This window comes from Peromyscus leucopus, chromosome 1, assembly GCF_004664715.2.
Source record: "Peromyscus leucopus breed LL Stock chromosome 1, UCI_PerLeu_2.1, whole genome shotgun sequence".
NCBI classification, from domain to species: domain Eukaryota; kingdom Metazoa; phylum Chordata; class Mammalia; order Rodentia; family Cricetidae; genus Peromyscus; species Peromyscus leucopus.
The window spans coordinates 45,497,084-45,510,605 of record NC_051063.1 but is presented as its reverse complement, the minus strand read 5'-3'; the positions used below and the strand labels follow the sequence as shown (position 1 = coordinate 45,510,605).

The window sequence follows — 13,522 nt, the reverse complement described above, 5'->3', positions numbered from 1 at the left end:
TTTTGTCAAGTTGACAAAAGCTAGAGTCATCAGAGAGGAGGGAACCTCGATTGAGAAAATACCTTCATCCGATTGGCCTGTAGGCAGGCCTGTGGGACATTTTCTTGATGGATGATTTCTATCAAAGTGTCCAGCCTATGGTAAACAGTGCCATCCCTGGGCAGGTGGTCCTTTGGTATGTAAGAAAGCAGGCTGAGAGAGCCATGGAGGAATAAGCCAATAAACAGCATGGCTAGCTTCTCCTTCAAGTTCCTGCCTTGGCTTCCTTCAATGGACAGTGACTGGATATATAAGCCAAATAAACTCTCTCCTCCCCAAGCTGCTTGTTGGTGGTGGTGTTTATCACAGCTATAGAAAAGTAACTAACGCACTTTCTATTTCTCTCTGTTTTGTGGCTCTTCTGACGAATTCCTCCACACATTCCCATCATGATATACTGCCATAGGCACAAACCAATCATGAACTTGAAACCCCTAAAAATGGAAGCAATGTGAGCCTCTCCTCTTATAAGGTGATTATGACAGGTGCTTGCTACAGTGGCAAACAAAACAAAACAAAAAACAACTAACTAAAATACAACCTTTCTAATTTTCATTTTAAAACGAAAAAAATAACTACCTCATCTCAAAGATTGTTAGAAAAAGAAAGTGAAAATAAAGAGAGAAAATGAGATAGCCTAGGATGATATTTGGTATTGGGACTGCTCTAAAGAAAACAAAAACAAAAACAAACAAACAAACAAAAAACAGAGCTGGGATGGGGAGGGAAAAGATAAAGTCTCCTGTATACACATCATCCAGGAAGTAATATTCAGAAAATGGACTACATGAATGAACTGTCGTGGCTGCCCATGTATTGTGAGATAAGGGATGGTGTGAAGGGTTAGTCACAGAGTAGGATGGCACCTGTGTCTAGGTTTAATGAGCAGTAAGACTGATAAAGCTGCCTGGACTAAGAAACAGACTAAGAAGAGACATGGCAGGACATGAAGAAGGTGTTCCTGTGCCCTCAGCTCTGGACTGGCTTTCAGATAGCTTCTCTGGATCTCTGGGAAGCCCTGGAGCCATTAGGTTGCATTTAGATGAACAGAACACAGGCAGAGGAGTGTGAGAAGAGAATAACCAGGAAAGCAAAGCTGACAGAGCCTGGGAATCACTCTACAGAAAACTGAATGGGTTCTGAGAAAGAGCGTGCTTCTAGTGTAGGTTGACAGGCAGGTGTAGAAAAATACATCACAGCCACGGGAGGGGATCGGCAAAAGTGTAAACGTGAGGTGGGTCAGAATGAGGGCCATGGGCCAGTTAAGGGTGTTTAACGATTCTTGAATGAGGAGAAATTGGAAATACCAGCATTCCGTTGCATAAGCAAGGGAAGTTCTTTCATCTGCCACTGTCTGCAGCTGTGAAGAATTGGGGACAAGCAACATCTCTGTTAATAAGGGAACATGAAAATAAGCAATGGTTCACAATTAACACAGGATATTTTGTAGATTTACAAAAAGGGGGCCAACTTCGATGCATTATAAAAGGCCTGGGTGAGTACATATACACAATGGAGTACTACTCAGCAGAGAAAAACAATGAAAGCATGAAATTTGCAGGCAAATGGATGGAACTAGAAAAAAATCATCCTGAGTGAGGTAACCCAAACCCAGAAAGACAGTCATGGTATGTACTCACTAATAAGTGGATTCTAGATATAAAATAAAGAACAATCAGACCACAACCCATAGAACCATAGAGGCTATATATATAGCATGGAGGTCCCTAGGACGACTGTGGCATATAATAAATTTCAGTTTTACTCAATTATTGAAAAAAAAATAGCCAAATGAATGGAAAAACATGAACTATGAACCAAAGGCTGAGGGGCCCCAGCTGGATCAGGCCCTCTGAATAGGTGAGACAGTTGATTGGCTTGATCAGTTTGGGAGGCAACTAGGCAGTGGGACCAAGTCCTGTGCTCATTGCATGAGTTGGCTGTTTGAAACCTGGAACTTATGCAGGGACACTTGGCTCAGGCTGGGAGGAAGGGACTGGTCCTTCCTGGACTGAGTCTACCAGGTTGATTGCAGTCCTCGGGGGAGGACTTGTCCTGGAGGAGGTGGGAATGGAGGGTGGCTGGGGTAAGGGGAGGGTGGGAGGGGGAGAATAGGGAACCATGACTGATATGTAGAACTGAATGGTATTGTAAAATAATATATATATATACATATATATATATGTGTATATATATATATGTATATAATATAGCCTGGGTGAAAGTAAACACAGAACAGTACATAGAGCACGGTCTCCAGGCAGAGAGGACATAGGTGTACAGATGTACAAAGGTCTAAGGAGAGAGATACACACTGTTGATGGAGGCTGTCCCCTTGAGGCACTGCTGTGAGTCCTGTGCCTTGTTAAAGCCAGCAGTGAAGACGGCCTGGGGCCTGCAGAATCCATTGCAGGCACCTGAGGGCCACAGAGGAGAGATGCCTAGGGCACCAGGGGGTAAAGGGGGGAAAGGTTCTTTGCGGCTTGCTCACCATTTGATTTTTACCAGAAGAGTGAAGAGAATGAGATCTGGGGCCAATCAGGCAGCTGGGACAGACACAAAGCCCGAGACAGCACTGTTTGCTTTAAGATCAGCGTTCCATCAGGGTTTTTGGGATTATGGTGACCTCAGGTTTCACCTCAGCATCAACTTTTCCAAGCCGCATTACATTTTCTCAGCACCCGCCCCCACTACGTCCCCGCCCGCCAGCTTCACAGAGAAACAGTTGTATATTATTCTCTTCCTGGGTAGAAGTTCTGGTTGAAAGGCCTGATGTAGCTCTGACCCCCTGCATCACTTAGTTCAGGACCAGTCTGAGCCTCATCATGGTCAGGAGCATGCCCCTGCCAATCCATCCTCTCTGGGTGTCTGTTACCACATCTGTGAGAAACTGAGAAAAGAATGTAGGTTTCATTCACTGTGACAATTAACAAACACGGCTACTAATGGCTTTACCCCTACTCCTTTGCCATGGATTCTAGGAAAACTTCTGTGCCTGCAAGGGAATTTTTAAGGCTTATGTGTGTCAAGATCCCAAAATGGATCTTTTCTTCTTGTTATAAAAACTAATGATGCTTAATAGCTACGCACTTTAAAAGATGATTATTAATCTGTGTGTGTTCCTGTTTGAGGGCATGACTGTGTGTATGAGTCTCTGTGTGTATGCCTGTGCATGTGTGTGTGCCTGTGTGTGTGTCTCTGTGTCTCTGTGTCTGTGTGTGTATATGTATGTGTGTGTCTATGTGTGTGCGCCTGTGTGTATGCCCTCTGAGGTCAGGAGAGTGTGTCAGATCCCCTTGGACCTAGAGTTATTGGTGGTTGTTAGCTGGTTACCCAACATGAGTGCTGGGAACTGAATTCCAGTTCTCTGAAGAGCAACAAATGCTCCTTAACTGCTGAGATATCTCAATTTAGGAGGGTGGGACCATCTTTTCTCTCTTTCTTAGTAAGAAAACTCTATGGCTTAGTAGTCCTAAAGATCTGTCTTTTGCTTTTATTGACACACATACCACTACATATACCCATATACTAATTATTTAGCCACATTAAGACATTTTTGAAAGTGCAAAAATTATTTTTTAAAACAATGAAGGAGAAAAATAATCACCATAGCTAAGCCTTATTCTCATCACTAATACAGCCACCAAGAACAAATGATTCTGGGAGCCACATCACTTGTCCCACGCTCCATCTTGCCATCACTAACACAGCTACCTAGAACAGTGATTCTGGGAGCCACATCACGGGTCCTGTGCTCCATCTTCCCATCACTAACACAGCTACCTAGAACAGTGATTCTGGGAGCCACATCACAGGTCCTGTGCTCCAAGCTCTCTAGTCTTTGCTGTTCTTTAGAGCGATGGCTTGTGGGAATGGAACTTCGAACTGGGGTCTAGACCCCCTTTCTCTTCAAAGGTCTCTTCATTGGATACTCTGGTAAGTGCAAGGGTTAAATCAGAGCCAAGTGTTAATACTGTGAGAACTTTTTTTAGGAATAAGAGAAAGAAAACTGAGGAGTGTAAAAGAGAAAGTGGTCTGGGGACCCAGGTGGCCTCCTGAGGTGTCAGTTGGCTTTCAGCTGCCATGATCTGAGGAAAACTAGGGCCTTGCTTTGACCCAAGCCAGCCTCCATCAGATTCACTATCAGGTTCCACAAATCAGCTCCAGAGTGCAGTGGAAACTGGTGTGAGCTGGGAATGGGAGGCAGGCTTGAGTTCTGGCAGTTTTCTATGAAGTCAGTTCTCTTAGGTCAGGATGATCTCCAAATTCTAATCCTGCTCTTAAATCACATCTTTATACGTTTCCTTGTGAAAGGCTTACGGCTTCATCTTTAACAGTAATCAGATGATTCTGGAAGCAGTACTTTAAGCCACATGGTTAAGAGTCATTGCCTCTGACAAGGTATTTTTTTAGGAAGTAGAGAGATGTGGACTACCAGGTGGGGCTAATAGAGGGGTGAAGACGGACAGCAGTCGGGGGAAAGCATTTCCTCACGATTAGCTACCCCAAGGATGGTTCTGCTTTGAGAGCTGGAAGAATGTGTTAGTGCCCGCAGTATATACTGCCATAATGAATAAAGAATGTGGGGGGGCAGGGAGGAAGGGGGTGAATCAGGGAGGGAGGGAGAGGGGCAGGAAGGGAGGGAGTGAATCAGGGAAGGAGGGAGAGAGGGAGGGAGGGGAAGAAAAGAGGAGGGAAGGAGGGAGGGAAAGAGGGAGGGAGGCAGGGAGTCTGGAGTGGGTAGAGAAAAGTCTTTTATCCAGACATAGCAAAAAGCAGGTAACAATTATCTAGGATTCAGTCATGTGGGCTTCAGCCCAAAGACATTATTTAAATTAAATCATTTCCAAGAGATACCACACTCAACACCAAAACCAGGTTAATTTTTCACCCTTTTAATACCATTAGCATAGGACTTGGGGATTAAACTCCTTCATGAGCTTGAAGGTACACACCCTACTCAAGCCATAACAGCATATTTAACTTAAACAAAAAGATTTACTTATGTATTATGTATACAGAAGAGGGTGCCAGATCTCATTATAGATGGTTGTGAGCCACCATGTGGGTGCTGGGAACTGAACTTGGGACCTCTGGAAGGGCAGTTGGTGCTCTTAACCTCTGAGCCATCTCTCTAGCCCAGCATATTTAACTTTAAGATCTGAATAGCTAATATAGATTTGAATGTTTCTGATGAGCAAGCATTATTTTTGTAATTTGGAATAAAAGAATAGTTTATGGGCCACGATAACAATTTGCTAAACATTGTGCTGATCTCTGATAATAGTCAGTGAGCCTTTCTCCCTCTAGTAACCCATTACCGGACAGTAGCTGTGGACCAGTGGAGCCAGGGCTCTGCATGAGTATGACAAAGTGCTAGAGGCCAAGTGTCAGCAGTCTATATGCCGTGGAGTAGCTGCTGGCTACTGAGGATGGCCTGGGGGTAGGAAGGATGTCTACAATAGCTCCCAAGCAAGGTCACCTCATGTGGTGGCTTGAAAGAAAATGGCCCCCAAAGGGAGTGGCACTTTTAGGAGGTGTGGCCTTGTTGGAGTAGGTGTGGCCTTTTTGGAGGAAGTGTGTCACTGTGGAGACAGACTTTGAAGTCTCATTTATGTTTAAGCCACGCCCACAGACCACTTCCTGTTTCCTGAAAGTCAAGATACAGGACACTCCCACTACTTCTCCAGCACCATGTCTGTCCGCATGCCACCATGTCCCACCATGATGACAATGGACTAGACCTCTGAGAATGTAAGCCACCCCATTTAAATGTTTTTTCTTTATAAGAATTGCCATGGTCATTGTGTCTCTTCATAGCAATAGAAACCCTAACTAAGACACCCCGATCTCTAAATCAGTTAGGAGGTCTTCATTTTAGCCTTATTGTTGATGCATGTGTGAGGATGTAGTATGATATGATGGGTAAAGGAGAATTTCCGCTGCCGGACTGCCTGAGTTCAAAGCCTGGGGCAGTCCATTAGCTTTCCTGTTCCCAGATTGCTCATATGCATAATGCTGGTGTTGGTAATTTGTAAACTGATGGTGAGGGTTGGGGCTGCAGCTTGGAAAGTAGAGTGCTTGCCTAGCATGTAGCTCAATTACTAGAATGCTTGGCTGAATGTGCAAAGTCCTGGGTTCAAGCCCCAGCACTGCATCAACCAGGCATGGTAACATGCCTGTAATCCCAGCACTTGAGAGGTAGAAGAAGGAAGGATCAGAAGTTCAAGATCATCCTTAGCTACATAGTGAATTTGAGCCCAGCTGGGGCACATGTGCCCTTGTCTTGAAAAGAAAAAAAAAAGAATTGACTTGGAACCTGACTGATTACAGAGGACCATTGCTGATCTTGGCCAGAGCTGTTCCAGTGGAAAGGACAGTGAGTGATACCACGTGGGTCCTAGGTGTCAATTAGCACTTCTCGGGTATGCCCAATCCAGAGGAAAGGAGTCACCATTGTCCAGTGACGCCGGCTACTAAATCCCAGTTAACTCAGCTCACAGGGAAAATCCTAATTGTTAAAAACGAGTTTATCTTCACTATTAGTGAAGACAGCAAGGCACTTGGGAACTCTCAGGCTTGTTTGATGAGTGGATAGCTGCGAAGGGAGCCTGGTGAGCGGGAGGGCGTGGAGACGCTAACCCACCAGTCCTGCACTGGGAACTGCAAATGCTGCCGTGTTCTGGTGCTCTCGCTGCAGTGCATAGCAGACTAGAATGTCAGCGTGTGAAGCTGCAGACTCCCAGAGACACAAGCCCAAAGTGAGGACGGTTGCGGGGGGTGGGAGTACCCCAGATGGCTGTGGGTGTTGCTTTCTTAGCAGCACAGCCCCGCGGCACTGAAACAAGTGTGCTGTCTGAGCCAGTCTAGTCTGCCATAGCGGCAGTTTTCCAGTGGGTGCCATGGCCATAATCAAAGGTTTTCTCAGGCCAACCACCAGGACACCAAGGTGGATGCAAGGATGGGAAGAATGGCTGTCTGCCTTCCAGAACGCCTGACCCTAGCCATTAGCCTTGTGACTAGGCGTTCAGTGGGGGCGATGGCCCAGGTGTTCTCAGGGATGAGTTCTAGGTAGACTCTGAGCTGAAGCTACACTTTCAAGAGCCTCTGTTGGCTGTAGAACTGTCACTGTGGGGAAACTGGGGGACAGGGAGGGCATGTGTGAGAGCAGGTCCAGAGGATGTGGAGGTGGTGGTCCCAGCCACGAAAATTCACAGTGCTGTCTGCTGTTTACTTAACCCTGTGTCTTGGCACACAGAAACATACACTACAGGTCCCTTGCCACGTGATGCCATATGCTACCTTAGAATTCTGACAATAAAAAGGCCATCACTAGAACTGAGCCAATCCCAGTGGTCTACCCTAGAATCTCCCAAAACTGTAAGCCGAGTCCTCCAGTATTTAGTTAGAGTTATAAAAGTATGCCTGCATGATATTAGGGCACTCAGAATAAAGCAATTCAAAGAGTGTCTCAATACTTAGCAGCTTTTATACGGCAGGCCACTATGTCTGGCTTTTTTTTTTTTTTAATGTGCTTTCTGGGGTTTGGACTGAGAACCTCATGCATACAAAACAAGCATCTTACTGGACTGAGTTATCTGCTGTGTCTTTCAAGTTGTCTGCAAATGCCCTTTAGTAAGTAAAACTAGCAAAGCAAATATATTTTTAAAAAGTGATAAAAATTCTTTGCAGCAGATCTAATAACAGGCCAGAATGGAATGAGTTTGGTTTAAAAGTGTGCATCCAACTCCAACTCTCTGCATTTGGAGAATGGGAGGAAAGGTGAGGCTCTTCAGGATCTCTTTCCTTCTTCTTTTCAAATATTTATTACATTTATTTATTTGTGTGTATGTATACAGAAGCCTGTATGTGTGCATGCACACATCATTGTCTATGTGTGGAGGTTGGAGGATAATTTACAAATAGTTGGCTCTTCCCTTCCACCATGTGGATCTTAAGATCCAATCCAGGTCATCAGACGTAGCAGCAAGTCCCTTTACCCACCGAGACATCTTGCTGGCTCCAGGATCCCTTTCTTGTCTCAAATCTACATCATGCACCAGGATCTGGTCAGCTCAATGACAGCTCCCTGGTTCTGCTTTAACTGACACAGAATGGCCTTCACTGGATGCCTTGCTGAAGACCTGGGCAACTTCTGGCTTTGTTGCTGATGAGAAGGGGCAGCGTCCACTCAGGGCATAATCTATGCTTTCATTTTCATGCCTCCAGGAGGGCCATGTCACTGCCCACTCTTTCCACAAGGTCACTTGGAGACTACAGTGAGGTAAGAGTGTGAAACCGCTTTAGAAATTCTTCCTGTGGTGTAGACAGGCTAGAGGGCTTGCTGACAATTCCTGGCTGCTTAAATGCTTGCCTTTCAATTGGAAAGACCTGGTCAAAGGTGGAGAAAGCGCTCTTTGAAGCCTAAAACCTTAAAAAAAAAGAAACTAATGGCACAAAGAAATGCCAGGCTTCTTGATAAGCAGTAAATAGTGGAAAATGAACTAGACGTGTTGAGCAGGCAAAGACATTTGGATTGCAAAGGCTGCCTGCTCCAGCCTCAAAGGGAAGAGGGAAGCAGGAAATACACCTTCAAGAAAAGCATAATTTAGAAACAAGCGTAAAACCTGAACACAATGACATGGAGTGAGAAAATATTTGTTTATCCAGTTCCTCTTCCTGTTCCAGGAGGGGCTTCTTCAAGCTGGGATGAATCTCACCCATCTTCACGGGTCTTACTCCTTGTAAAGCTTAAACTGCACTCTAGCAATGACTTAGCATGGCCCACTTGTTGTTGCCACTTCATAGATCAAAATAATAACAGTATCATGGATTAGGTAAAGATACAATAGATCCATCTGTTTGATAAATGCCTGCCCCCAGTGACACACCTCCTCCAACAAAGCCACACCTCCTAAGCCTTTCCAAACAGTTCCACCAACTAAAGACCAGGTATTCAAATGTATAAGCCTAATGGGGGCTAGTCTCATTCAAACCACCATTACATAAGGTAGGGAATATCCATTTCACCTTTTGTGTGTTTATTACTTTTTTTTATTTTGTCTGAATAAACATTCTGCAGAACTAGACTCTATGATAAAAATTATATAATATTAATTCTGTTCCACAGCCATCTTCATGTCATATTATATCACTGACAGGAAGGGAATTGCAAATAGTGTTTGCATTATAATGACCCTAGACAAGTCTTGAAAGAACAGGATTGGATTTCATAAAATACATTTGGCTCTCAGCTTCTTCTTGTTACAATCCAAACAGCAAGAGACAATGGGACCTGGTAGGCATAAGCAGGATGAACACATGGGACACACTAGAAAGTAGGTTCACAGGACAAGTGTTACTCTGCTTCATCAGGGTTTAGAACAGAGCTGGGCTGAGGAACTAACTATGAGATTAGCTCAGGATTGACAGAATGAATATAACACATAGATTTCTTACATCATCAGCACAGATGAGGCTCATTTTAGGTATGTAAGAAATCACTATTGAATGATTGAGTGGCCCGTCCAATTCAGCTACTGAGTGGGCGTTTTTCTTATTATGTAAGGAATCAGTTCAATAATCATGTCTCCTGCGCAAGATTCTGTTTCTGATCTGGGCCTGGTGCTGCAGGCCTGTAATCCCAGCTACTCAGGTATTTGAGGCAAGAAGATGATAAATTCAAGGCATGTCTAGACTATAGAACAAGTTCAAGGCCAACCTGGGCAACTTAGTAAGATGCTGTCTCAAATAAATAATAAAGTTGGGAAGTGGTGGTACACACCTTTGATTCTAGCACTTGGGAGGTAGAGACAGGTGGATCTCTGTGAGTTCAAGGCTAGCCTGTTCTACAGAACTAGTTCCAGAACAGCCAAGGCTACACAAAGAAAGCCTGTCTAGAAATAACAAAAATGAAAAAATATAAGTGAATAAAAAAAATGGAGTTCAGGGATGCAACTCAGTTTCAAATGTATAAGGCCCCAGGTTCAATTTCTTCATCTCTAACGTGGGTAAATGTTATATCTCTAATGTGTATTTTCCTTAAAACTCTTTCCCTGCCCTCTTAAGAGGTGGAAGAGGCTAGAAGAAGAAATTTAAGTGGTTTGTGTGGTTGAGGGTTTTCCCTTCCACACTATGCCATTCCAGACTGGCTCACTGCCAGCTGAAGACTTGCTCTTTACATTACAGATTAATAAGGAACAGCCCTTCCCTCTACCCGCTAGGTGCTGGTTACATCCATGTTGTGACAAGGAAGAATAGCTCATATTTCTAATGTTTCCTGGGAGACAAAAGTTGTCTCTTGTTTAGAATGACTGCTGTATCTTTAATCACCCTTGGAATAATTAAGTATCTTGGGTTATAAAATAGACAGCACTATATAGACACTACCTATGGCTACATCTGGTTTAAACACATATTAAGTCAGGACTTATACAGTGAGAAAAAAGCAGCAAATACCAAATTAAAGGCTAAAGTCAACTGATAGTTCTCCAAAGATGTAGATAATGAAAGTTATTTCAGTCTTCTTATTTCCCTACATTAGAGTGCTTTTCTAATTATGCTCCATCTGGGCTAAGAATAGTAACCATCATCAATTTCCTGAGTACATGGTGACATATGACAGAGAGGATGGCAAATGTGCATGGAGAGAAAGAATTTGAGTTCTTAAATTTTCATGGGCTCTCATAAAATGGGTACCTTAATCTTAGGTACCAAACTGAATTCATGAACTCAAAAACAAAGACTAGGATATGTAGCTCAGTGGTAGCGTGCTCACCTAGAATGTACAAGGCCTCTCATGTTTGATCCCAGGACTGCAGAAACGCAAATAAACCCAAATCAGCCAAACAAACAAAGCTTGAAAAATAATAGCAACATCTATACTCACAGGTGAATTAAAGACTTGAGTCCCCGGAAAGTATGTCTTGAAATGGACTTGATATTGTTGTTTTCTATGAATCTGCAAGAGGTGACAACGGTTTTGATCAGACAGCCATCGTAACTGAGGAGTCCCTGTCCTGAATTAGTGTGGGGGCGGGGGAGTTGTCTTACTTACAAATATTCTAGATGTGGAAGACCAATAAAAGCATCATCACTGATCACATCAAAGGAGTTCGATGTGAATAACCTGCCCAGAGAGAGTACACAATGAGAACAGTTAAAGGGTCAGCCTGCTGATCTTTGCCGCTCTCATCTCTCAGAGAAACGGGTGAAGGTTGACACGGATAAATGTCTGCTTTCCATAGTGTTGCTTCTACAGAAAACCTTGGCAGCTTTTCTCACTCCTGGCTGTCTCCTCCTGAAACGCTCGCTGAAGGGGTGCCTGCAGCCCCTCTCTTCAGGTCATAGGGGTCATACATCCTAGGAAGCATTTGGAGAAACAAGCTTGTTTTTTTTTACTACGATGAAGACACTAGTGATCGTTTTCATGTGAAAACATGCTCTGGAAACTTCTGGGATATTTTGACAAGGCAAAATAATGGGGCATTGGGAGTTTGATACTGGGAATTGTAGGGGAATATGTAGCCCCATTGTGCTGCGATCGCTTGAGGCATGTCTAATGTGTGGACAGTGGTCATGAACACCAGCTAACCTTCTTTGAAAACAGGACGGGCTGAAGATGGGAAATGATGACACTTAGGAGGCATTGGAGGCCATTTTATTACTAAATAATTAAAAGGAACACTTTTACTTGAACAAATTTATTGGCATTTTCAAAATCCACAGGGATCTGGCTTGAAAAATCACTGAGGTCAAAGGACGTCAACAAATCTGTCACCACACCCTGTTGAACTCTTTGGAGAGGTTGCCAGTTTTCTAATTGAAAACCTAAAAACAGGTATTTTTAGGCTAAATAACTGGATTGTGTGCCAGACGATTTAATAACCGTGTAATAATTCTGTTAGTAAACCTTGTGATGTTTTTACTTTGAGAGTGTAGGTTAAATGTAATTGCCAGTAGTTTGTCAAGCGACTCCCCTCTGAGCCCGCTAACCGAGGAGATTAAACCAGGAGATTTTACTTTCTGAAGTATTTTGAAATGAGTAATCAGGGGAGGGTTAGACATGGACTGAGTAGGAACTGATAAGTTTTGAAGCTGAGGGATGGGAACACAGGTGTGAATTTTATGGTCAGCTCTATTTTTAGAGACGAGACTTTGATTAAAAAAAAAAAAAAAATAGAGGTGGAGGACGAAGCAGCCAAGTGAATCGAAGTGACGTCTTCTGTTTTTTTCCCCAAACTATCAATCCTGGAATGGTGTTGAGTTCACTGCTAATCCCTCCTCCCTCTGGCGTCATGGCTTTTACTCAAGTAATTCACTAGACTCTGAAAAGCCAAGAGCAACTAATCAGATGCATATTACAGCCTGTACTTATTAAAATGAAGTCCAAGGTTCATGACTCCCATCACGACTCTGGTAATTGTCTCCTCTCGTTTTATGGTTTTGGAAAGCAACCCGAAGCTCAGCCTTGCTCCTCGGTAAGCTGACGCCCAAAGGCTGGAGCAGGCTCTGGGGCTTTGTTTCTGTCCTTAAGGGCAGCAGCGGGGCTGAAGAGAGGGAAAATACAGCAGAACGGATGCAGGGGAGTGCCTCTCGGCCTCAACAGTTTGCAAACTGCCCTGCGCTCCACCAGGGGCTTCATCATCCCACACTCCAAATTGCCAGAAGAAATAGCCTTTATCGCTGCCACCCTTTATGTCAAATCAGAAGCAAGGCGGACTGAGAAACAGTTATCAGTGGGCATCCCTAGGCAGGTCACAGAAATGAAAGATAGGATTTCTTCTAGAATTTCTGTTGGCTTGTTCAGTACTTACCTTAGTACTTGTTATAGTAACTGTTTTACTAGGAATACTGACCAAATATTTGTTGAACAAAGAGGCTTTCTCTGTTCAGCACATTGCTAGATTACAATATTGGATGCAATTTTAGAGCAAGGTCTTGCCTTTATTTGTTTTTGTGCCCCCAACTCTATCCCGTTTCCTGGTTTTGAAAAAAAAAATGTTTGGGGAACTAAATTTCAAAGATTAAAACCACTGGCTAAAACTATAACTACAAGCAAAATATCCTAAGGAAAGAAGTCAGAACACGGTAAAGCACATGCTATGTGGTTAACATAGAAAGAACAAATCTATGCAGGTAGACGTCAGTGCAGTGGTTGTTCTTGGAGGGACGTTCTAACTGAAAGTGGGCACAAAGGCTGCCTCTAGGGTGAAAATAATACTTGGCTTCTTAACTTGGGTGCTGGACACAGGGCGCTTGTTTGTAAAAAAACAAACACAAAGCCATTGAGAAGTAGTATACTTGTGATGGTGACTATTTCTCTATGTATAATTATACTTCAATTTAAATTTTTCTTATAAAAGCTAAAAAAAATTCCTCCAACTGAGATAATAATAAATATCATGACCTTTTAATTCTAAATTCAATAGTAGTTTCTATGAACATGAGATTATAAAATTATACATATATTCAAAATATACTT

At 43.4% G+C, this 13,522-nt stretch overlaps 1 protein-coding gene across 1 annotated transcript in view; it reads right to left on the bottom strand.

Moving 5' to 3' along the window:
• Lgi1 (leucine rich glioma inactivated 1) overlaps positions 1–13,522 on the bottom strand; it is a 42,999-nt gene that overhangs the window by 12,536 nt on the left and 16,941 nt on the right. The window contains exons 3-4 of the mRNA XM_028882909.1: positions 11,096–11,167; positions 10,928–10,999 (exon numbers count right to left, since the gene is read on the bottom strand). Of these exons, the coding sequence (XP_028738742.1) occupies positions 10,928–10,999; positions 11,096–11,167 (144 nt within the window). The remainder of the gene's footprint in view (positions 1–10,927; positions 11,000–11,095; positions 11,168–13,522) is intronic.